Here is a 23,887-nt window from a genome sequence, read left to right as displayed (position 1 = left end):
CAAAAATCTGAAATACCGACTCGTACTCGGGATTAAATTGATAACTCTTGTTTCGACATTCATTTCATAGAAGTTATAATTACGACTCCGCATAAAGTAAAACTGATTCTGGGTTGCAGACAGCTGGACCGTAACACTGTTAATAGTCTGTGAATTCATGAAAAAATTCAAATTTAGTATTTTTGTTCAAAGTCGATCTATCTTTGATCTGCGGTCTATATATAATATGAATAGCCGAACCGTGAGCAAACGGACTGGTGGCAAATTTGCGATGGTTTATAATGGCCCGGTGCAGGAATACTTGGAATATGTTTAATTGCAAGTATTTTTTTTAATATTATCTGCATCCAGACACTTTAAATTCTTAAAACATAAATTTCATGAAAATTTGATATTTTTATTTACCTAATAAATACACAGGATTAAACAGCGAATGCTTAATGCGTCGATAGCAGCAAAAATATCTATGAACATTTACTCATGTGAGCGACGTTTTGCACATAAAACAGCTAATTAGGATTTTATGATTGGAGGGAAAAAATGAGATTGTCGACAAAGGTCTCACTAAATTGCTTGGTGGGACGGATTATGGCCCGCGGGTCACTTGTTTAACACCTCTGGTATAGACCATTGCTTGGAGTGAAAGGCGTATTAAACTTGTTAAAAAGTATACAAGGTAACAAATACATCTTTTTCAGAAGGATGCGATGAATTCCGAACACAACACAAAAATATCTTGCGTATTGTTACAGCCTGGTTTTAAAGATTGCAAATTTACTAAATTGCTTTTTAAATATTCACATTGTGCTGGAAAATTTTCTAGTTGTATTCTTGTGTATATTTCAAGGGTCAATAACGTAGTATTTAGTATTCATCCTAGCTACAACCAAGTAAATACATCCTATAATTATTACAATTTCACATAATATTTTCATTTATTTAAACAAAGAAAAACTGTTTCATTCTAAGCTGTCTTTCAATATTTAACGTTTCTCAAAAGTCACATCAAATTCCGGAGGTTCGTACGTTACGACATTGAATCCACCAACGTCGAAAAGAGGCACGGGTATGTCTGGGTTAGGTACAACTCTTAGTTTCTGTACAATTCCTGTCAGGAAGATAAAAACTTCCATCCTGGCCAGTTGTTCACCCAGGCAGTGTCGAGGTCCAACGGAGAACGGGATCACGTGATTCGATTTTATAAATTTTCCGTCACGGTCAAGAAATCTCTCAGGTCGAAATTCTCTCGGATTTTCGAAATTTTTTGGGTCGAAGTGAACAGACCAGATGTTCGGACAAACCTAAAGAAAAATTTAACATTATACATTACTAAATACAATCGACCGTGCCTATTCGTTTTAATGATGGGATTGGAATAACGGAATATGGAAGTGGAAGTGAACATTGGAATTAAAATGATATGTTTATTCAATGTAACATTGAATACAAACCTATTCATATCTGTGATTGAGCGGAAACAAGATTTAACGAATAGTTGAAATGTTATTTAAATTAGATCCTTAATAATTAATGATCTATTGGTGACTATTTATATTTATTTTACAATCATTGAATTCCATTCCCGCATAACTCCTTGGATTAACTTCTCCCAACTTCACTTCTGACATTTTGTTGAAAATATAAAGCTGTTGGTGCGTCAAAAACTTTAAAACGACGTTTTCGCTTCGACCAAGGTTCTGTAAAATCAGTCAATGATATCCAACTGTTTTTAAAAAGCTAGTTGGTATGGTATGAACCGTCCACTTGCGAAAGTGCCACCTACTTTCCTACTTGTTTCAAGTTTTTCTACGACGGTATGCAAATATGTTTGAGCAAACTTGGATGAAAATTATTTTACACTGACCGTGGTATTTTTAGGAATGGTGTATTTGTTCAGTGCTGCTTCCTCGTTTGTCTTATGAAATACACCCAGAGGCACCAATGTTCTATGTCTCATGAGTTCTTGTATGAAGGCACAAGTGTAAGGCATTTCATCTCTGTGCTTCATACTTGGTACGCCGTCTTCGCCTGTCGAATATATGTTTAAATTCAAATAGTTAATTTTTACATCTACAAATTTTATACGTCTTTCATTTCGATTCTCTGTAAAATTATCCACTGCAATAAGCAATGGGCTGGTATGTTTTTGAAATGATGGTGAACCTTTTTTGCGGTATTACGTACCCAATAAATTACACCATAAGCGAGGGGATGTGTAGGAGCTTTTGACATTTTGGACTATGCCAACATATATAAGTGTAAGCTTTCAATAGTACAACCGTGTGTCATATATTGAAGAAATATGGAATGATCACATGAGTATTATTACTATATTACATTATGTAACACCGGTTATTGTTTAATACCTAAAGTTTTCCTAATTTCGTTTGCAATTTTATCTTGACATTCTGGGTAATTTACAAAGCACAGAATTGCCCAACATAAAGTAGTGCTTGTCGTTCCAGTTCCAGCTTCAAATAAATCTCGAATGTATTGAATGAGTTGAAGTTTCTGAATAAATATAAGTATTTAACTATTTTTATTCTTCGAGAAGGAATTAAATCTTATATAAAGTATAATAATAATCTCTTTTTGATCTGATAATTTATCTAACGCACTTCACACTCTAACTATGATAGACAAAATTTGAATCGTTACCATTTCGTAAAATTACAGTTTAATATCATTATTCCATAAATGCTTGAAAACTAAACAGTTATCATAAGTTGGGTCAATGTAAATATGCTGAAACAATGCCCGTAATTATATTTAAGCTGTTTATAAAATGCACATGCCTTTTAAATGATATTCCGCTTAAAGATAAAGGTTGTATACATACAGGAAGATATAATTACTCGTACGGTGTTACGTCGAGACAACTTTCATAAAAATGTTTATAAAGCAACTTACATTAAAGCAGGGATCGTTCTTGCCTTTAGATTTCATCTCTCTGAGGAAGGCGTCAATAAAATCTCGAGTATCATTTTCTTCGAAGTTCGATTCGTGTTCATCAATGATATCGCAAAAAATTTCTAAACAAGAAGTGTAAAAGCAACTAGGAAAATGACGAATTAGATTCACAACTGAAATAATATTAAAATATCAATAGGATGACCACCCCCCCCCCCCCCCCAAAAAAAATCTATATATATATATAATTTCTCGATCTAAAACGAATAAAATTCATTTTACACTTGAACTTCTGTTTATCTATGATTTTACATAAACGTTTCAATAATTTTAGCCGATTTCAACTATAGTTGGAAAATGCCAGGAAATATCCGCTCTAGCTGTTGTTATACGGAAGTTGTCACCTCTTCAGCTAAAATCCAAAGTAACCAAAACTGAATAGTCTGAAGTTGGAGTTGAAATGTTGAATTTTTTGAGTCGAGTCACGGTTTGGTATTGAATAACTTGTAAACAGGACTTGTCGACAGAATGAAGTTTTTTTTAAACTTCCGAAGAAACTCTGAATTTCCTAATATAATTCCAGTTCTATTTCTGCGTAGCGGGTAAAGCGTTAGACTTAAGTGTGTTGACATCGCAAAGTACACATTCCGGTTTCAAATCCCATGCCCCAGCCATGGTGTGATAAATTTGGTTGGCAGTGCCGAACCGGAGAGATTATGACCTTCCAAATAAATAGTAGCTCATTAAAGATTGTACGATATTAGTGGCTGTGATACAGGGCCTATTTATGGAGCGAAAGAAGCGAGTAGTTCTCTTATAAAAAAAAATTCCCGAAAGATACAAAATAGAGAATGAGTCTGTATGATAAATTACAATTGTAGAACAAAGTGTCTCTCACAAATTGCTCGAATCAAATTTAAAAGATCCATACCTATGAAATCATCAATTTCTTTCAACGCTCGTTTCAAGCATCCGCTAAATGGTGGAACAAATCTAACAATGGGAGCAGCCGCTATTAGTCCCAACATCTTTGCATCGGAGGCATCGATTGAACTGAAAATATAATTGAAATTTTTTTTTCAACAAGATGATAAAGCAAAAAGTGATAGAATTTGAAAAACTCAAACTCAGACGTCACAAACAGTGATATAGACTCGATTCACTGAGTCACGTTTTCAATCTCTAAATGTGGTTCTAATCAGTCGGGCAGGATCTTGACGTTTCAATATAATCGCCGAATTCAAATAACACCGGCATCGTCGCATCTCTAGCCCAATACACTGGTAAACAAAATTCAAATAATATACTTTATTATTAGAAATTAGAATAAACTTACAAATTTGTAAAGATCTCAATCAGGCGCACGAATCTCTTGTCGGTATATTCAAATCTCGTCCCAACTGTCACTCTACAGATGATGTTCGATATCGCTAACGTAAGTTTCCACTGTAAATAAGATAAGACGTTATCTAACACAAAATTTATTTTTAGAAATTTATAGGAGGCACGACATCTAGTCTACATGGAACCTTCAGGATTTGCATATAGCATACACCTAAATTATTCCGATATGAATGAAGTGGAGAGATCATTAGTTCAGAACTTTAGATATTTATATAAATTGCTAAAATACTTGAGCACAAGGCTTCAATCACTACACAAAAGCGTTCACAGAAGCTGAGTCTCGTATTAGGTTACGATATATAGCAGTTCCTTCAGATATAAAATATACGTACACGTAAAGATTGCTCGTTCGTCGATGTCAATTTCTCGATCAGAAGTGGAGTTTCCTCAATGACATTTTCTTCTACTCCTTTCTTACCTACGCCGAATCTATAAAGAGACGCGAGTGGAAATATTAATTTTATTTCAAATGAAAAATGAATGTCTATTCGTTAAACCATTCGACATAACTAAGTTGGCAACGCAAGTCAAAAATATACTCAATTGGTAAATTAAATATTTCTAAATCCATTGAGAGTAGAAAATAACGAACCTCTCAAACTTTATTGGCACCTTACTTGGCATTGCCTGCTTGTAAAAAAAACGTGTTCGACGTGGTATAAAAGTTACGTCATTTTAATAGATGGGTATATATGAGAAGTAGTCGCATATTACAGATTTTGATCCATTCAGTGTGCTCACGACCACTGATGTTTGTGATAAAATGGGTTAATCATTGCGGAAGACTTGCATATCAGCTAAGTAGCTTCTTTCGACGAACATATTTGATGATTATAATTGGTAAAAGCGAAGTTGTGGAGGCAAAATACAAAAAATACAACATATCATAGGACGTGTTGTGTTGACCAAACTATGATAGCACAAAAGTAGACATTTTACGCGAAACCTAAGAAACAGAAAAATAAGTACAGAGCAGGGACGACGTCGGAAATAGACATTTGAACTGCCTGTAGTCGAGGTAACAGGCTTTAAATGGCGATGGAAACAATCAAAAAGCAACTCAAAAGCAAAAAAGTTTAATGGGCGTTCTTAACAGTCTACTCTATTTGAATGGGATTTGCATACGCTAAATTTAATTTTCTCGGAGATTGGGGATGGAGTGGGAGAAAATTTTTACTATACCAGGAGTTAATAGTCGGTGTCGGGGACAAATTTTTCAACCGGAGTTGCGGGGTTAGAGTCAAAATAATGAGCAATTTTGTAATTATAATATATTTTGTTTTAATGGTATTATGGTTGTATACCTGAATTTTATGAAATTTATAGGGTTATCGAATAAGTTGAGCTAAATGCACGTACAACTTGTCTCACAAATAGTTGTTTGCAGTTGCTCTTGTATAAACAACAAAATTATATTGTAAAAATAATAATATTGTTACCCTCGCAATGTCATGAGGCCGAATTTTCTTAAAGTTTTCCAAGTTTGTCCATAATCGACAGTTATGACGCCCCGTCCTTGTGCAACTACATCAAACAAAAAGATGCTTGGTCGACCGGAGAACTTTTCTCCTTGTTTCACTAACGCCTTGAATGAGAAACATGTTCATTAAAAAATGTATCATTAAGCAGTTATCCCTGATTATATATTTTGAACTAAAACCTTTGAAAACCACCTGAGAATATGCATTTTACACAACTAGTGGTTTACATTGAATATACTATTAGAGGAAATTATTGGGCTTTAATCTATAAGGGTAAACCACGACCCGTGAAATAGTCGCATGGGCATTGTATCACAAAGACAAATATTCCGAATATTCACGGTCCACTTATTTACGGCAATGCGGGGATCAAATTTAACTAAATAAGACCATTACCAAACATTTTCGAATGTCATTTTCTTGGGTTTTGTACACAGAACAGATCTATTATAATAGCTGTTCTTGCTAGGAGAAGGATTTGAAAATGTTTACGTCTGTCGCCAATCTACTGATATATTGGTTCAGAGGATGATTTTATGTATAGCTCTTAACTAGTCATTAGACACTTGAAATCAGAGCTGTAGATATATTTGTACAGAATTTCATTAGGTTGGAAGACGCATTTTCAAATTCCTATGAGTAGAATATGTAAAGTTTCAGATATTCATTAGTGATAAAATAAGACAACTTTTTCTCAGAATCTCAAAAAGGATTATGGTTAAAAATCATTCTTAACAGTATTCAAAAATATCGCACATGTCAACATCTATGTAATCAAAACTTTGAGTTCGGAGTCGGAGTCGAAAATTTTCCTCATTTAGATTAGGGGACTCAGAGACAACATTTTTTTCAGCCATTAGTCGATTGCAAATTTTGCCATCTTCACAGATTTGTTCAGAACTTTTATATCAACACCCGTCAAATAAGGTTACATATCGGTGGATGGATTTATAGGGCCTTGTTCAGAGCGAAATGCGTAGATTAACGTCGTGTTTGACAAACATTTTTCGTCGAGTTAGTGGAAGACTTGAGAGGTTCTTTCGAGAAAACTCGCATAGCTATCATTACCTCGTTTATCGTGTCATATCCATTTAAAATCACCCAATCTTCACGGCCCATTTGCACAGACATAACAGAGCCATATTTTGTTTTCATTTTCATGAAATCATCCGCCATATTGTTGGTCAAAAACGGAGCGTAACCAACTAAAGGAAGCCCGTGTGGGCCTGGTGGAAAGTTCTTTGGTCTCTTGAAAATGTACCAGCATAAAGCAAATGCAGCCACACCAAATATAGTTGAGGTACAGTCACAGCAATCTGTCCACGACATGTTTGTTTATTGCAATCAAAGAGTCTTGCATAGAAATTGTTTCGCTTATATGTAATCTACAAAATACAAATTAAGTAAAATTACATAATACATCACTCACAATTAACAAACTACATTTTTATACAACGCCAATAACTTTATAAACGATATACCTGCTACGTAAGGAACTAGCTATACTGTTTTCACTCCGATCGATAAATTGCATTTTCCTACGTTTGAAAAACTCCCGGATTGGTGTCTTGCTGAAAATCCTAAGCTCAAAGCAACATAGAAACCTACTTGCAAAAATTTCCTAAGCTTATACATGTATCGTAACTCACACACGGATGCTCATCAGATTTAGATAAAATGCTTTAGCATGGGAATTGTTTCAATATTGTACGCAAAAGCCTATGTTTAATTAATAAATAATTTATAAATATATACTAGATCCTGATACGAACGATCTCATCTGGATCATAAAACCTATTTATAAGTCCGTACCAAAATTCATTTCCAGTATGAAAAATTTAAATATTATTATATTACAACCAGGTACAATAATAAACGTACTAGTCACAAAATTACATCCATTTATATAGCTACGACTTCACCTCAAAATATACCATTGAACCTCTAAATCTAGGTTTTGCAACAGGAGGCCCACGGTCCACAACCCGGCCCGTCAGGCGATTTTGTGTGACCCAATTCAACATTAAGATTTTTCCTCATCAAGCATGTACTCTTAATGCGACAGTTTTTGTTTAAAAATGCGCCCACATGGGTAAACTAACATAATGTTATTTTACTGCGGTGCGTTAAGGGTTTTTCCGTTTTGCACGATGTATTCATTACTTTAAGGTTAAGCAATAGCCACATTCCTTCTGTTGCCTTCCCCGCGGTGCTCTGGTTGTCACCTATGTATTTCGTGGCTGCAGGCTTTCATAACCCTAGTGTACAACATTAAATTGTAACGTAATGATCCCACATTGTGGTTGCTTGCTATAAGTCGTTGTGTACAAGATTTTTTTTTTTGTGTGTGGCCCAGCTAGATGTCTGAAGGTTGGTTATATGAACCACCGACAAAAAATTCTGCACACCCCTGCTCTAAAACGCCAGGTGCTCTATATGTAATTATTAAGTTTGGTATGAAAAAGATTTGCTGCAATTAAATTCACATTATTTTCTAATACCATCGGCCCAAACTCAGTGCTAGATCAAAAATTGAAATATAACTCCGTAAAAATTAATTCCCATTATTATATCTATGAATTCATCTCAAAATATACCCTCGAATATTAAATACATCAACTAAGATTCAGTATGCTAGAGATATGCTTGAGTTGCTGCAGGGCCGATGGCTACCTTAAACAAACATGCGATACCATTAATCGCACTGGTCCAGGGTACATAACGATAACCCGTCCAGAGTACATAACGAAAACCCGTATGAGCAGAGTTTGAAATGATATCACGATATGCATGACGTTGCACATTTTAAAGTGGTAATGACGTAATATTTTTTGCTGACATACTGCACAAATTGATGAAGCTTATGAAGTATATTTTATGATGACTTTAAACTATTCCGTGTTTATTAAGTTTGTATATCTTAACACCAAGTTGTGCCATTTTGAGTATTATTGTCTGATATAAAGCGGATAAATCACAATTACATAGTTATATTTGATTCTCAACAATTTAAACTCGTATTGCTACATGGTTCGTAGATTAAGAAGCTAATTCTAGTCCAAATTTAGCTACATTGGGTTCATTAAATTTTAAATCCTTTCAATGCATTGGTAAGAAACATAAAAAATAAATACGGTTTATTTTGGCATCCCGAGTTCTTTTTTTAAGTAATTGAACGTATTGACTCGTAGATAAAATTAGCAAAAATTAGGTCAATTTCCTATGACCGTTCGGACTTCGTTGCAACGAAACCACGCTGTATAAATGATAATGCTACTAAACGCTATATAAATTCAATCGAGTCCGCGTTTGGAATAACAACATTTTATCGTTGATGGGATAATGTTGCCATTTTACGGTTTATTAAATCCCATTTTAGGACTCGGCAACACAACTTATCGCTGCGTAACCTGAATGCATAACAACTATGAGGGCATTTAAAGGCGTTTCATTGTTTGTTTTAAGGCTAAAAAACGACCATATTGAAAGGGTCTCAATATAATATTATTACACGATATCATGACTTCATGTATATCATTTCCATGACATTATATTCTAGTTTCTTGTAAGCATTTTAAAGTAATGGCCTCCCTTTGACTATACTAAGAGGTGTTTGTGTTTACTAACCTACATTCCGGTTTGTGAACGGTTGAGTACATCACAATAATCGATAATCCGTGTCCAGTCTGAAAATAATGCATAAAGGTCGCCTTTGTGTTCGGTTGATACGCCTCAGGACATTTTATTTATCTCGGACGTGCTAGGGGCATACAGGCGCATTGATATCGAACTCGAATAGTCTGTGCAATTTGACGATTTGGGTTACTCTGAATTGAAGATTTTAAATAACGTATGTCTGCTTTTTGTGAATATAAGTTTATTTCCAGTTGCATGTGAGCTATTATAGAAGATAATATTTGTGAATAGACAAGTCATGCCTATTGTATGAAATTTTTATTTTGGTATTGCCTCAGTTATAGCTAGTGTTAGAATTTCGTAAATAGAACTACATCATGTGGCTAGATGGATTATTGAATTGTACATCGACTGGTATTAGTATTATTGCAGGTATACTATGTTGGTATTTCTTGAAAAGACCAAGAAATTTCCCACCTGGTCCTCATGGACTGCCTCTAGTTGGATATTTCCCTTTCTTGGGAAAAAATACCGCAGAAACATTGCGTCAAATGAAGAAGAAATATGGGTCAGTAATGTCTGTTCAATTTGGACGTGAGGATTGGGTAATTCTGAACGACTACGAAGCTGTCAATGAGGTAAAATAATAGAGATATTGTTAATTTTTTTAGAGCAGCACCTCGCGCACTCAAACAAAAATATTTGTAATCACTCACTGAGTAAAGAGTATGAAAATGATGATTTTTTCCGTGTTAACAATTTATATGTACATATATATGTATATAGACAGTGTGTTTCAAGCATTCTACATATCGTAAGCGATTGAAGGACATTCAAAATATAATCTATTACTATCTATAACAAAAAACGATTCGAGCTTATAAAATAAGAACTAATTATATTCCAAAGCTAGGGTCATAGGATTACTCGTTGCACTATGAAGATTTTTCAAATTGCAAAGAGATTCCAAGGAACCAGTACATATATTTATACGAACGATATTTATGTATAAATTGAATTGTGAGCATGCAATACATGCACTATAAAATACATATTATTTAAAGAATAAATTATTATTAGGCATTGGTGAATCAGTCCGAGAAGTTTTCGGGACGCACAAGCAATTTCGTTTTTGATATGTTAACGCAAGGGCGCGGCATTGTTACAGCAGATTATGGGCCTGAATGGAAAGTCCTACACAAATTTGGATCCAAGACTTTAAGAGGGTGAGGTTTGCACAGTAATTACTTTATTTACGGTACTGTAAAAATATTATTGTCATTTTTTATTGTAGTTGCACATGGCGCCTTGAAAATTAATATCATGCTATGCTATCATTAGGGTCAAGTGAGGGTTTTGGCTTGGATGTTCTGTAACAATGGTATGCAATGTGTATCTAATTTATTATAGTGAGAAATCTACCGCTATAAACCGCTTACTAAGATGCCGTGTGATTCAGTTCTACTGGATTTTTCCGGTCCTGCCCGTATAAAAAAAAAAAAAATGTAACTCCTAACAAAAATTTATTCTTGGACTTAAACCGTTCACATCTATATTCATTAGGGATGGAAGATATGGCGGTGGATATCACACAATACTGGCATTAAGCTTGTGGCATGTATATAACGCTATAATTTGGTAGACTTCTCGTTATAGTAGCACCAGTCGACTTAGAAATAATTAGCGATAATCATGCTACAGTTAATATAATGAAAATGTATTTAAGCTCACGAAACTTATCGGCAGCGTGTAATTGTCTGATACACTACAGCGAGATATGCATTCACGTTCAAGATACCGTGCTACTTCCCTTTCTTTGTGGAGACATCTTGTTGGTCCTTAATGCTTAATATATATATGAATGCAATTTCACTTCATTTAGAATTTCCTATTTCAGATTTGGAGTGGGTCGGAAAGGAATGGAGGCAAATATAATTGAGGAAATGCCTTTGCTGATTGAAAGTATGCGTGCAAATGACGGGAAAAGTTTATATGTAAGTTACTCATTGTTTTCATCTTTATTCGCCTAATAGAGTAATCTAAACATACAATGTTTTGCAGAAACGAGGCGGAAATAAATCATTTTGGATACTTTAATAATATGATGGAGTGTTCCAATTTTTTTTTGGCAATTGCGAACCTATTAAGATTCTAAAGGTTGAACACTGAAACAAAATTGAAAATAAACATACAAAATGGGCTCAGACAAAAGAGTCCCAGCGGTGTAGCCATCGTATCTCTTTGCCGTAATTCTGTCACGCCTTGAAAAACTTCCTGGTTTAAAAATTCCTAATCTTTTATTATAAAAAATCTATTAACAAACTATCGACATATATACGCAGCGGTGACAGCAATTGTTGAGTTCTAAACAGTGTATTGCAAGCAGCACCGGGAACCCATTCAATAAAACTTAAATACTGGCCACTTTGGGGAAAATATTGTCGCTGCCATCATGTTTTTCAACATTATCTATTCACAATATTTATTAGCAAAACGTATGAGGTATAATATGACCTTTCGGTAAGGTTTATAATACAAACAGTAGAATATCATTTTATTTAAAATCGGACAATTTATATTTTCAATTTTTGTTATCAATTTTATTTTACTAAAAACAGGAAACTATATCGAGAATATATTTGATGAATCATTTAAACTTCATTTTTATTCATCTTTTTTCGTGTTATCTTATCAAGGTATTTTTTATTTCTTCTTGAATCTAGATGAAATTTCATTTTACTATGGCCAACATAATCTGCAGAATAGTATTCGGTTCGAGATTTGAATATGAAGACAAGAAATTTCTTCACATGCTTCAGATGTTACAGAACCTGTAGGTGCTATGCTATCGACATGTTATAATATTAGACAACTAACAATTGAACTTTACCACAAATCATCAACACACGCCATTTACGGTGACCTTGTTACTAAAAAAATTTCAAGCCCAACAAAGACGATATAAAAAGTTCCTGCGTTCCCGTAGTTTGTGTACCAAGCTGGCCCAATACCGGAACCCTAACCTGGTACACATGCTATGTTCAGGGTGAGCGCCATCTTGGTGCACATACTACGGAAGCTCCTGAGTTTCAAATATTTTTGTTATGCTATCAACAAGGCTTTATGACTAACTACAAAGTATTTATTAACAATATTTTGTGCTTACATTTCTGACTGTAAAATCCAGATCGAACTTTAGTCTGAAAGAATTTCCGAATAAATATTTTGAAGAAGTGTAATACTGTATTATTCATGTTCAAGGTTTTATCATTATACCTGCAACATAATATGTCATTACCTAACATTGAGTTATCATTCGTAACATAATATAAAGTCTAGAAATATTGACATTAACATAGCTAGTGGGGTAGCGCCGTGTCTTCCACAAATAAATATGAAAGAGCTTAAAAAGTTTCCAAAACATTTTACCTTAATATTTAAACTATCTCTAGGAGTTAACACATTAAATCATCTTTTTCAGTGTTTCAAATAATTTCAATGCCACGATGCTCAAGTTGGTCTTATTAGCTCCAATTTTAAGATATATTCCACCTTTCAAGGGAATCGTCGAAAATGCAATTGAAGAGAATCACACTTTTAAACGTGAGACTTTTATTATCATTTTATACCTCGCTCATTCATCGAAACTTTCTGTCCGAACAAGGCAATGTATCAGAAAAAAAATGTGAATGAAACATGAACGAAATTACCTAGAATACAAAAAATATTTTGATTTTCTGAGAGGAAATTTTGTTTTTTATCATTTGAAATAACATAATATTGTTTTGGTCTTCAACAAAGCTTTTAATGATTTTTTCGAATGCATATCAAGCTATATGAAAAATAAAATTGCTCCAGAAGTATGATCACCAAGATGGCGCACAATTTGAACCCTAACCTGGTGCACATAATAAGATCAGGCTGTGCGCCATCGTGGTGCACATACTTCGAAAGCTACAAAAAAAAAAATTTCATTAAATGATTTAACAAAACTTACACAGAAATTTTCAAAACCCTTTAGATATAGAATATTATATTCAAATTAAATTGTACCTTTATAAATTATCAATTTTAATGCATCATGGCATATTTATTAAACATATACGTATATAGAACAGTTTATAAATTATTGGAAACTCCCGAAGTATGTGAACAAAGATGACGGACCCCCGAACGTAGTATGTTTATCAGGTTTTGTAAAAAAAGAAAACATTGCAATACAAATATTGCCTAACCCCAACCTGGTACACATACTACGTTCCGTTGTCCGCCATCCTGGTTCACATACTTCGGGAGCACCAAATATTGATTTTTATTTATCTGGGCATATTTAGCATAACCATGTTATGTATTTTAGAATATATGAGGGAGATCATACAGCAACATAAATCTAATTTTAACGAACTTGACATCCGCGATCTAATTGATGCATTTCTCAATGAAATGAAAACCAAAAATGACGACGATGCCTCCTTTAATGTGAGTAAGAAAAACGTACACGATTGTTACATATTGAAATCATTTGCAATATGTTTGCTAAGTTTGATTCAGCAAAACGTGATGTACGTTGGTCGTATGCTGTCCAGCTGTAAAGTTACAAAAGCAACCTAGAATGATTATCTATTTCCCCTTGAATTCAGGAATCAAACCTCATTCAATTCATTATTGATTTAATCGGAGCGGGTTCGGGAACTACTAGTGCTACACTGCATTGGGCTATATTGGCTTTTGCCCACTTTTCTGAGTGCCAAGAAGAAATAGCAAAAGAAATTGAGAATATTTTGGGTAAAACAAATTTATAATATTTAATATGCACTGCCGTTAGTACAAACTATAATGAGAAAAGTAATCTATGACGGCTGCATTCCTTCAATATGATAAGACAATTTTTTTCACACGTTGCTTGTCAACTACTACGGATAATGAGTATGATTACCCATAGTATTAAATTCCTAAGTTTTCGATTCCGATTCTAGATTTCCGATTTCGAATTCTCGACACGGTTTATCAAGAAGACATACTCCCCTGAGCAATATCATAATAAATAAAATGATAAATTAAAATTGCGAGTCTCGTTTGCAATTCTGAGAGGACGAGCCTCATTGAGTTAGATGCTTTTACTGATGCAGCAGATGTTTCTGATATGACAAGATTTCAGTCATTCAAAAAAGTAACGAGACAAGACTAATTCTTTCACACAGTAAATAGGAGTTATGAGTTCAGGTTCAGACTGTCGATGGGCGCTAGGAGCTTTTAGTCACTTTTTTCCGTTTTTTGTGTTGGCTTTTACCGCTGCCTTAGTTTCTTTCACATTCCCAGCCTTCATGGTTCGTTCACTGATATGCTAAGATTTCTGTCATGACAACACTAATTCTTACACACAGTAAATAAGAATTATGACGCATTAATTATTGGCCCAAATGGTGCACGTAAACGTGACTATCGCAAACGAGTGGGGCGATTAGAGTGTAGAAACTATATATTAAACGGAGTTTGCGGCGTCGTAGTAACTCAACATTGCGATTTCTACATATATCTGAATGGCTCGTCCCGAAACGTTATACCACGTTTGCAATCCAAGTTTAACCCGAAGATCTGATTCCATACACCGGTATTTATTCTGAAATTGATTCAGGGCTCGATTCTGCTACCATATTTACGACTTTAGCTCCAAAACTTCACTCATATGCAGCCTTATACTATAAAATTTAAACATAATCTAGTGAATTTTCTAAGAAAATGATTACAATCTAAATATTAATTCATTTTACATTAACAGGTGAAGAAGGGGTACCTAGCATGGAGCATAAAGATGAAATGCCTTATACTTGTGCATTTATACAAGAACTAATGAGACATCGTACATTGTCCCCACTTACCGTGCTTCACAAAACAAACGAAAAAGCAATTTTGAATGGGTATACTATTCCAAAGAATACAACGGTATGTTTTTAAAATAAATCAAATGCCTGAGTTTCGTTTATTGTATAGAACTTTTAACGATTCTAGTATGTTACCTAATTCTTAAATAATATTTCTTGAAATGGTTTTCTCTGTTCTGCACAAACCACAAGCAGAGAATTTAAAGTCATTTTGAACTGAACTCAATAATTATCACAAATTCGATGACAAAAGGATGCGAATATGTTTTCTCTTAAAATACAATAATTTAAAACATCTCTGGTAAAAAATTATTACAAGAGGAGCTACTAGAAATTGAGAAAAATAGTTAAAATTGAAAGCTCTCCATCGAGTACTCAAGTAATAAAATTTTGGAATTAAATCTAACATAGGTTGAAGAAGAACGATTGTTTTTTAGATGTTAACAACGCTAACAGAAAAACTGAAACATGAATAACAACAACAATTTCGCAATATAATCCATAGGTCCAATACCATTCCAAATTAGTCTATATTGATGATTATTATCTCATGTTTCCGGCGTTCATTATTTTCTCATCGTATTATTGAACACGTAGTGGACATAACGATCAATATTATGTTGTTGTTATTCTTATTATTCTTCGTCATTTTCATTAAAAAATCGCTTTTCTCTTCGAATACTGGACCAATTGCTTTGAAATTTTCAGTGGGTAAAGATTGATTTTTCCGCCAGAAGGCTAATACTTTAACTTATTTCAAAAATTTCTGTGGACTTCAAGAGATTCGTTTTTTATGTGTCAGAATAAAAATTAGCGACACCTTGTGACGTGTATGCTGGCACTCCTCTTCATGTTCTTTTGATCACGTGCCATCGAACGTTGGTGGTTCGTAACGAAATCCTGGCTTTGCTAATATTTGTGTTAATGCGTTGGTGTTACTACAGTTGTGAGTCGGACCATCTCGTAATTTCAATTCACGCTCTCACAAGACAGGAACTTCTAAAGATAGGGTAGTTACGGTACCGTAACACAGCGCGGTGACACTGAACTAACTCGTTGCTCGTAACTGTCTCGTGGAAGCTGGACTTGCTGTCACTGTTATAACTGATGCCTTTAAATGTTGGTGCTTTTCTTGGAATCGGTAAACGTGTCCATATATTTGAGCATATCTCTCTTGTTTTTTACATTAGATTGCACCAAATATCTGGGCAGTCCATCATGATTCCAGATACTTCGAAAATCCGAGAGAATTTCGACCTGAAAGATTTCTTGACCGTGACCGAAAATTCATCAAATCAAATCACGTGATCCCATTTTCTATTGGATCTCGACATTGCCTGGGTGAACAACTGGCCAGAATGGAACTCTTCATCTTTATAACCGGGATTCTTCAGAAGCTGAAAGTATTGCCGAATCCACACAAACCATTACCATCATTTCATTCCGGGATCGACAGTTTAATAACTTACGAAGCCCCTGATTTTGATGTAGTTTTCGAACGGCGTAAATGATTTGAATTTCCATTTCTTGACGTTTTATAACTATAGAAAAATATTGAAATAGCCTATTAGCGACAATAACAATCTTTAGGGTGATTAGAAAGACATAAAGCTTGATCAATGAGTAATTATTAGTTTATTTTTGTACTAGGCTAAAACACACTTTTTAAAAACAGAATTCGAAATGAATTTAAAATAAAGGTTAACAGGAACTTAAAACGATTTGATTGAATTAATGTGTAATTGCGGTGTGTAGTTTGCAAAATTAGGCTTTGTGTGAGAGAACAACTCATCGCAAAGATAGACTTTTTTTTCAACTTGCATGATACAAAGAATAAGGGTTATGTTAATCCAGACAAGATCCTCCCTTTTCATATGGTATTAGCGTTCAAACATACAAAAACTTGAATTTGGTGCTTATTACAAAAGATGCTTTGCTTTTTTTTCTAAAAATATCAGATAACTTCTGTCCTGTTATATTTACATGCTGTTATACTGTTTACAAATTATTCAATCATGAATGGTCACTTGGTTGCTCCGCAGGAGGCTCAAAAATTAATATGAAACTATAAATAAAAAACTATTTTTTTTACAAATAAGTAGCGACACAGCTACTGTACCACAAACAGATAGTGTACCAAGTGGCATAAAGATTGATAGGACCGTTGAAGCGTACGGCATGCGTACAAAAGCTTGTTTAATTAAAGCATCTTGTGCTAATTCTAAATCAGCTTGCTTGTAGGTTTGAATCCGGGTGAAGAGATCTGTTTTTGCATTCGTTGATCTCAACACTTCGGATAGACGAGTTTCAGGTATATGTGTCTCGTTGTGTGCATTATATTGGTCTATGATTGAATCATATTTTGGTTTTATGGTATTTATTATAGCCCACGATTTGTTGCGGTCACTTCGACGGGCCAAACCCGGCCCGTGGGCCCTAATATGCTCACCTCAGCTGTATAGAGGTGTCGTTGTTCCAATGTTACCAAACGCGACTTAAAACGCCATATAAAATCAATCTAGTGACGATTTTGGAATAACATCATTTTAGCGTGGATGGGATAATGCTGTCATTTTAATCTTTATTAAATCCTATTTTAAGACCCGGAGAAACAACTCATCATCACAACTAACCTGCGTACACAACAACTATAAGACCAATTAAAAAGGCGTTTCATCGATTGATTCATCATTCATTCTTTATTATATTCTATTTACTTTTACGCATTTTTAAGTAATGGTCTCCTTTTGTCTACAATAAGAGGTGTCTGTGTTTACTCACCTACATACCTGTTTGTAAAAGGTTGAGTAAATTAGAATACTCGCTAATCCGTGTCCAGTCTGAATACGCTTTATTAATTAAGGTCACCCGTTGTGTTGTTTAATACACCTCAGGGCATTTTTTTTTATTTTGGACATACAAGATACAAAGGTTATACAGACAAGTTGATAGCTAACTTAAATAGTCTGTACTATTTGACGATTTGGGTCATTTCAAGGGCATTTGAGCAATTTTAGAAGATAATATTTGTCAATGGTGTGCTTGTTGTATCGAATTAATATTTTGGTATTGCCTCGTGTAACGCTAGTATTTTATAAATAGAACTAAAGCATGTATCTAGGTGAATTATTGAATTGAAAAAAGACTGGTATTAGTAGTATTGCAATTATACTGTGTTGGTATTTTTGAAAAGAACAAAAAATTTTCCACCGGGTCCTAACTCCTAATGGGCAGCGTCTAGTTCGATATTTTCCATTCTTGGGAAATAATAGCGCAGAAACATTGCGTCAAATAAAAAAAATATGGATCTGTGATATCAGTTCAATTTGGACCGGAGAATTGGGTTATTTTGAACGACTACGAAGCTATCAATGAGGTGAGATATCTTGTTTATTGGTATAAGACTAGCGCTCGCGCTTTTACTCAAAAATAATTGTTAGGTCTCATTGAGTAAAAAGTGAAAACATTATTTCCTTTCTTGTTACCAAATTGTATGTATATTTACAGATAGAAAGAAAGAGTATTTTATTTTATATAAGCATTCTTCATATCGTATTCGATGAAAGAACATTTAATATGCTACTTCTACTGTATAATCTGCCACTTCTATTGTAACAAGAAACATTAAAACTATGGCAAAGCTAAGGTCATAGGGTTGCTCATTTCTAATAACAAATACCATGATAGTGAAAATATACAAAGAGTACAAAAATTATTTTGGTAATAAATAAATAAGTGTTGTTGATGTAAAATAATAATTTTTCAACTGAGACAGAGATTTTAGGAAGTCTGTAAATATTAAATTGTGAGCATGCGATACATACATTTTATTATTATTACACGAAATACATTATTTCTGAAAAATAAATTATTATTAGGCATTGGTGAATCAGGCCGAAAAATTTTCTGGACGCACAAGCAATTTTTTTATGATATGTTAACGCACGGGCGCGGAATTATTACAGCAGATTATGGACCTGAATGGAAAATCCTACATAAATTTGGATTCAAGACTTTAAGGCGGTAAGGATTGAACAGTACTTACTTACTTCAGGATATTGTAAAAATAATAGTGTTTTTCTTTATAGTAGTTCCACCGGGAGCCTCGAGTTTTAATATAATGCTATCATGGGGGTCTTTAGCTTTGATGTTTATATATTCTGCAACCTAGTAAACACACTAAAGAAGTTCCTTAATTTCTAAATTGCATTTAAGCTAATGAATTTCAGCAGCCGCATGTTATTGTCTGATACTGGCCTTCGCGTTCAGAATACCGTGTTATATCCTTGTATCCGTATACCTTTCTTCGTGCAGGCATCTTGTGGCCCGTTGTGGGCTTAAGTTGTTTGAACGCAATTTCAATTCAGAATTTCCTCTTTCAGATTTGGACTGGGTTGTAAAGGAAGCGAGGTAAATATTATATTGAGGAAATGCCATTGCTAATTGATAGTATGTGTACGAATAACGGTAAAAATTTGTATGTAAGTTACCTTTTGTTTTCTTCCCTATAAGCTTCAGAGAGTAAACTAAACAAACAATGATTCGTAGAAACAAGTCTATACACTTTGTTTGATAATTTAGTAATACAATGCAGAGTTCCAAATTTTTGTTGCTATGGCAAACCTATAAGGACGGCTGAAACAAATCTCGAAAATGAGCATGCAGAATGGTCTCAGACAAAAGGATTCCAGTGGTGTAACCAGCTTTTATCTTGTTACCGTGACCATGCCAAAGTCTTGAAATACTTTGTCGAATTCCTAATCTTTTAATATAAAAAAGCCATTACTAAATTAATGACATATCTAAGCAGCGGTAACAGCGATTTTCAACTTTTAAAACAAGTATTGCTAACAGCACTGGGATCCAATACATTAATGCCCCCATATTATTCAACATTATCAATTTAAAATAATTATTAGAAATAATTATGGGAAATAATGCAATCTTTCAGTGAAGTTGATAATGTAAAGAAAGGAATATAGTTTTATTTAAAAAGGGATCATTATGTTTTCAATGATTCCAAATTTAACTTTATTAAAATAGAGAAAACTATATCGAGAATATTTCTGATAAATCATTCAAACTTTATTTTTTATTATATGATTCTTATTTCAAAGTATCTTATCAAGGTATTGAATTTTTTTCTTAAATGTAGATTTAATTCAATCTTTCGTTGGCTAACATCATCTGCAGAATAGTGTTCGGTTCAAGATTTGAATATGAAGATAAAAAATTTATACACATGCTTGAGATTCTTGAAAACCTGTAAGTGTTATCTGATTCTAATTCTCTTATTTGACAACTAATCATTGAACTTCATCACAAATCAAGAGATTGCCAACAACAACTTTTACCCTGATCTTGTCGCTCTAAAATTTTCAAGTACAGGAAAGGTGAGATAAAAAGATTTGTATAGTTTTTGTAATGATATCATTAAGACAATGAAATGAAAACAAAAAATGAAAAATATTGTCGTTCAAATACATACCTACGCACTCTGAAACATGTTTTTAAACATGTTGTTGAGAATGAAATTACACGTTGATGAAAGACCTTCACTCTAATCTATACCCATGAGTAACGTGAATTAAATTACTTGTGTGTTTGAAAATTTTATAATCCCAAAATTGTTTCTTATATTATGCTCAAACTACACCAAGAAAAGAGTCCACGACAAAGCAATATCATTCCTTTACTAGCGTGCAACATTTTTTTCACATGCCTCTTATTGACGACTATGAGATTCTGAGTATGATTATGGTATTTGATTCTTAAATTTTCGCTTTCGATTATCGATTCCGTATTTGGATTTCTCGTCATAGTTTGCCAAGGAAACATACCCACCTAAGCTATATCCTAGGAAATTGAGAAAATTACCGTCATTGGAAATACATATTGCAAAATCAAATACGTTTTTATGTCTTCCCGTGAGTCTTAATTGCAATTTCGCTATCTTTCGCTTTTTCCTATCTTCATTTTGACTCATCGTCTCTGTTTCCCAATCCCAATTTTGACACGAATCGGCCGCATTTCGATATTCCTATTTTCAAATTCGCAATATTACTTTTATGCTCCCAACCACTCTCCAATTTGTAGCCAGCGAGGACAATAGTGATAAATGCTCTTTCAGATGCATTGGATGTTTCTGGGACACAGAGGTACTTTGATAACTGCAACCTTTAGTTTAGATAGTCGTAGCAACTCGACGTAGTGGCGTCGTAGCAACTTCACATAACGATTTATACATATATGTGAATGACTACTCCCGAAACTTTATACCACGGTTGCAATCCAACTGTTGAACTTTAGAATTTATTCCAATGTTTTGCAATCGATTCAAACAAGAATTGATGTTGGAAGCGATTCCAGAGTCAATTACGCAATCTTTATTCAGAACTTTAGCTCCAAAAATTCACTCATATGCCACCTTATCAAGCACATTAAAACATCGTGATCTAGTAGACTGTTTCAGAAATAAACATATTTTAAAATATAAATATCATTTCCTCCCTCATTCATGGACAGGTGAAGAAGGGGTACCTAGTATTAAGCATAAGGATGAAATGCCTTATACTTGTGCATTTATACAAGAACTAATGAGACATCGTACATTGTCCCCACTGACCGTGCCTCTCAAAACAAACGATAAAGCAATCTTAAATGGATATACTATTCCAAAGAATGAGGCTGTATGTTCTTCAGATAAACCGAATTCATGTTTAGCTTTGTTCATTTTATAAAACTTCCAACAGGTCCAGTGTGTTACTTAATTATCGAAACATTTCTATAAAAATATTGATTCTTCATTTGTTCTACACATAGCAAAAGCAGAGAATTTAATTATAGGTATTTTTGAACAGAACTGAATTACTACCTCAAATGCGAGTACTTAGGGATAAAAATACTTTCTCTCCTAAAAACAATAATCTGAAAAATATTTGGTGAAATATCGTTCGCATAGGAGTTTAAAAAAAAAAAAAAAAAATAGCCTACTAGCAAGTTCCTACATCTTCAAGTAATTAAATTTTGAAACTGACAATGGTTGCAGAAAACAATTTTTTATTCTAGACACTGACGCTAACAGAAAAACTAAAACACGAATAACAACAACAATTTAGCAAACCAAGCCATATGTCAAATACAATTCCAAATTAATCTTTAATAATGAGCACTATCTCGTGTTCTCAGCGTTCATTTTTTCCCATCGTGATGTTTTTTTACATCAGATTGCTCCAAATATCTGCGCAGTTCATAACGATATCAGATACTTCGAAAATCCGGAAGAATTTCGACCTGAGAGATTTCTCGACCGTGACCAAAAATTCATCAAATCACATGATCCCATTCTCAACTGGACCTCGACATTGCCTGGGTGAACAACTGGCCAAGATGAAACTCTTTATCTTTATAACGGTAATGTTTCAAAAGCTGGAAGTATTGCCGAATCCGCACAACCCATTACCACCATTTCATGTTGGGGTCGACAGTTTGGTAACTTACGAAGCTCCAGATTTTGATGTTGTTTTTGAACTGCGGTAAATTATTTGAATTTTCATTTCTTGCATACAAAAGTAGTATTTTATCTATGACAATAATCTATATGTTGGTCAAAAGAAAATAAACTTAACCAATATGTAATTATTAGTTTATGTTTGGGCTATACTAAAACACACTTTGTAAAAACAGAATAATAAATGAATTTAACTGAAGGTGAACAAAAACTCAAAATTTAATACTGGGTATCAAGCACCCCGATAGTAGTTAATCCAAATAGTGCAATACAAAAGTAAAAAAATATCGAAGAATAATTATATAAAAAAAAATTATGCCAATGCACCAGTCATTACGGTTTTATAATATTTCCATGTCATCTTATCTATTTTGGGTTTACTCCTATTCGAATCCATAAAATCATGAGGTATATTTGTAATGTAAAACTTTATAAGTTTATTTCTATATTGTTTCGATTTACATTTTTTCAGAAGTATGACTTTTGCATTTGAAATACATTTCAATAGTCAATTTCACAGTTCTATGTATCTATGCTATTTTGCTCAAGATTCTACTAATCGCTAATGCTTAAGGTCACAAGACTTTTAAATTACATCTTGATTAAGTGATTTTCCACATTTTTAGTGAAAGGTAACTCGAATGAAATGCCCAAGCAGATGGAGCATATGAGAGCAATTATTTTTGCTATGTTGCAATACCGTAAATTCAAAATTTAAACTTCATAAAGAACTGAGTGAAATCAATCAAGATTACGTTTTTATTGTGTTTTACTACATATTTGGATGAAACGAGGCATAACACAAATCTTACTTTTATTGACATGATTTTGTGTTTTGCAGTGAATTAATAAGTCTTTGAATGTCAGGTTCAATGGCAGACTTATTTACAATATTTAAAATACTGAGCTGCGCTGATCTGACTAGTCTAGCGCAGTTAGCACACGATCCATGCATGTCTCGTCAAAATTACACCTACAATATTTTCGTTTTGATTACTCTGTTGATAAGTGATCACATGCGAAAACAAGCGCTGATCATTTTCTCAAAGTTGACTGCAGTTCAC

The 23,887-nt window shown here is 33.8% G+C and overlaps 3 protein-coding genes across 4 annotated transcripts; 2 read left to right on the top strand and 1 right to left on the bottom strand.

Moving 5' to 3' along the window:
* Positions 1-550: 550 nt before the first annotated feature.
* Positions 551-7,153, bottom strand: LOC120326394 (cytochrome P450 2H2-like). Its single transcript, XM_039392678.2, has 9 exons — positions 6,864-7,153; positions 5,754-5,899; positions 4,647-4,743; positions 4,247-4,356; positions 3,842-3,963; positions 2,911-3,032; positions 2,367-2,511; positions 1,865-2,028; positions 551-1,301 (listed from the first exon to the last, which is right to left on the bottom strand). Exons 1-9 carry the CDS (start codon positions 7,122-7,124, stop codon positions 984-986), a joined length of 1,485 nt encoding a protein of 494 aa, XP_039248612.2. The 5' UTR covers positions 7,125-7,153; the 3' UTR covers positions 551-983.
* A 2,507-nt stretch (positions 7,154-9,660) lies between these two features.
* On the top strand, positions 9,661-17,402 carry LOC120326377 (cytochrome P450 2U1-like). Its single transcript, XM_039392653.2, has 9 exons — positions 9,661-10,069; positions 10,512-10,657; positions 11,329-11,425; positions 12,155-12,264; positions 12,913-13,034; positions 13,789-13,910; positions 14,072-14,216; positions 15,211-15,374; positions 16,504-17,402. The coding sequence occupies exons 1-9, from the start codon at positions 9,809-9,811 to the stop codon at positions 16,822-16,824; spliced, it is 1,488 nt and encodes a 495-aa protein (XP_039248587.2). The 5' UTR covers positions 9,661-9,808; the 3' UTR covers positions 16,825-17,402.
* Positions 17,403-18,281: 879 nt separating this feature from the next.
* On the top strand, positions 18,282-23,848 carry LOC144423086 (cytochrome P450 1B1-like). 2 transcript variants are annotated; one of them, XM_078113285.1, is made up of 5 exons: positions 18,282-18,689; positions 19,192-19,336; positions 19,628-19,723; positions 22,540-22,848; positions 23,450-23,848. In XM_078113285.1, exons 2-5 carry the CDS (start codon positions 19,248-19,250, stop codon positions 23,457-23,459), a joined length of 504 nt encoding a protein of 167 aa, XP_077969411.1. In that variant the 5' UTR covers positions 18,282-18,689; positions 19,192-19,247; the 3' UTR covers positions 23,460-23,848. The 2 variants fall into 2 exon arrangements, with proteins under 2 accessions (XP_077969411.1, XP_077969412.1); XM_078113286.1 differs by lacking the exon at positions 19,628-19,723 and having other exon boundaries at positions 23,450-23,847.
* Positions 23,849-23,887: the final 39 nt, after the last annotated feature.

This window comes from Styela clava, chromosome 1 (genome assembly GCF_964204865.1).
Source record: "Styela clava chromosome 1, kaStyClav1.hap1.2, whole genome shotgun sequence".
Lineage (NCBI taxonomy): Eukaryota > Metazoa > Chordata > Ascidiacea > Stolidobranchia > Styelidae > Styela > Styela clava.
This window is presented reverse-complemented; position numbering and strand designations above follow the sequence as displayed.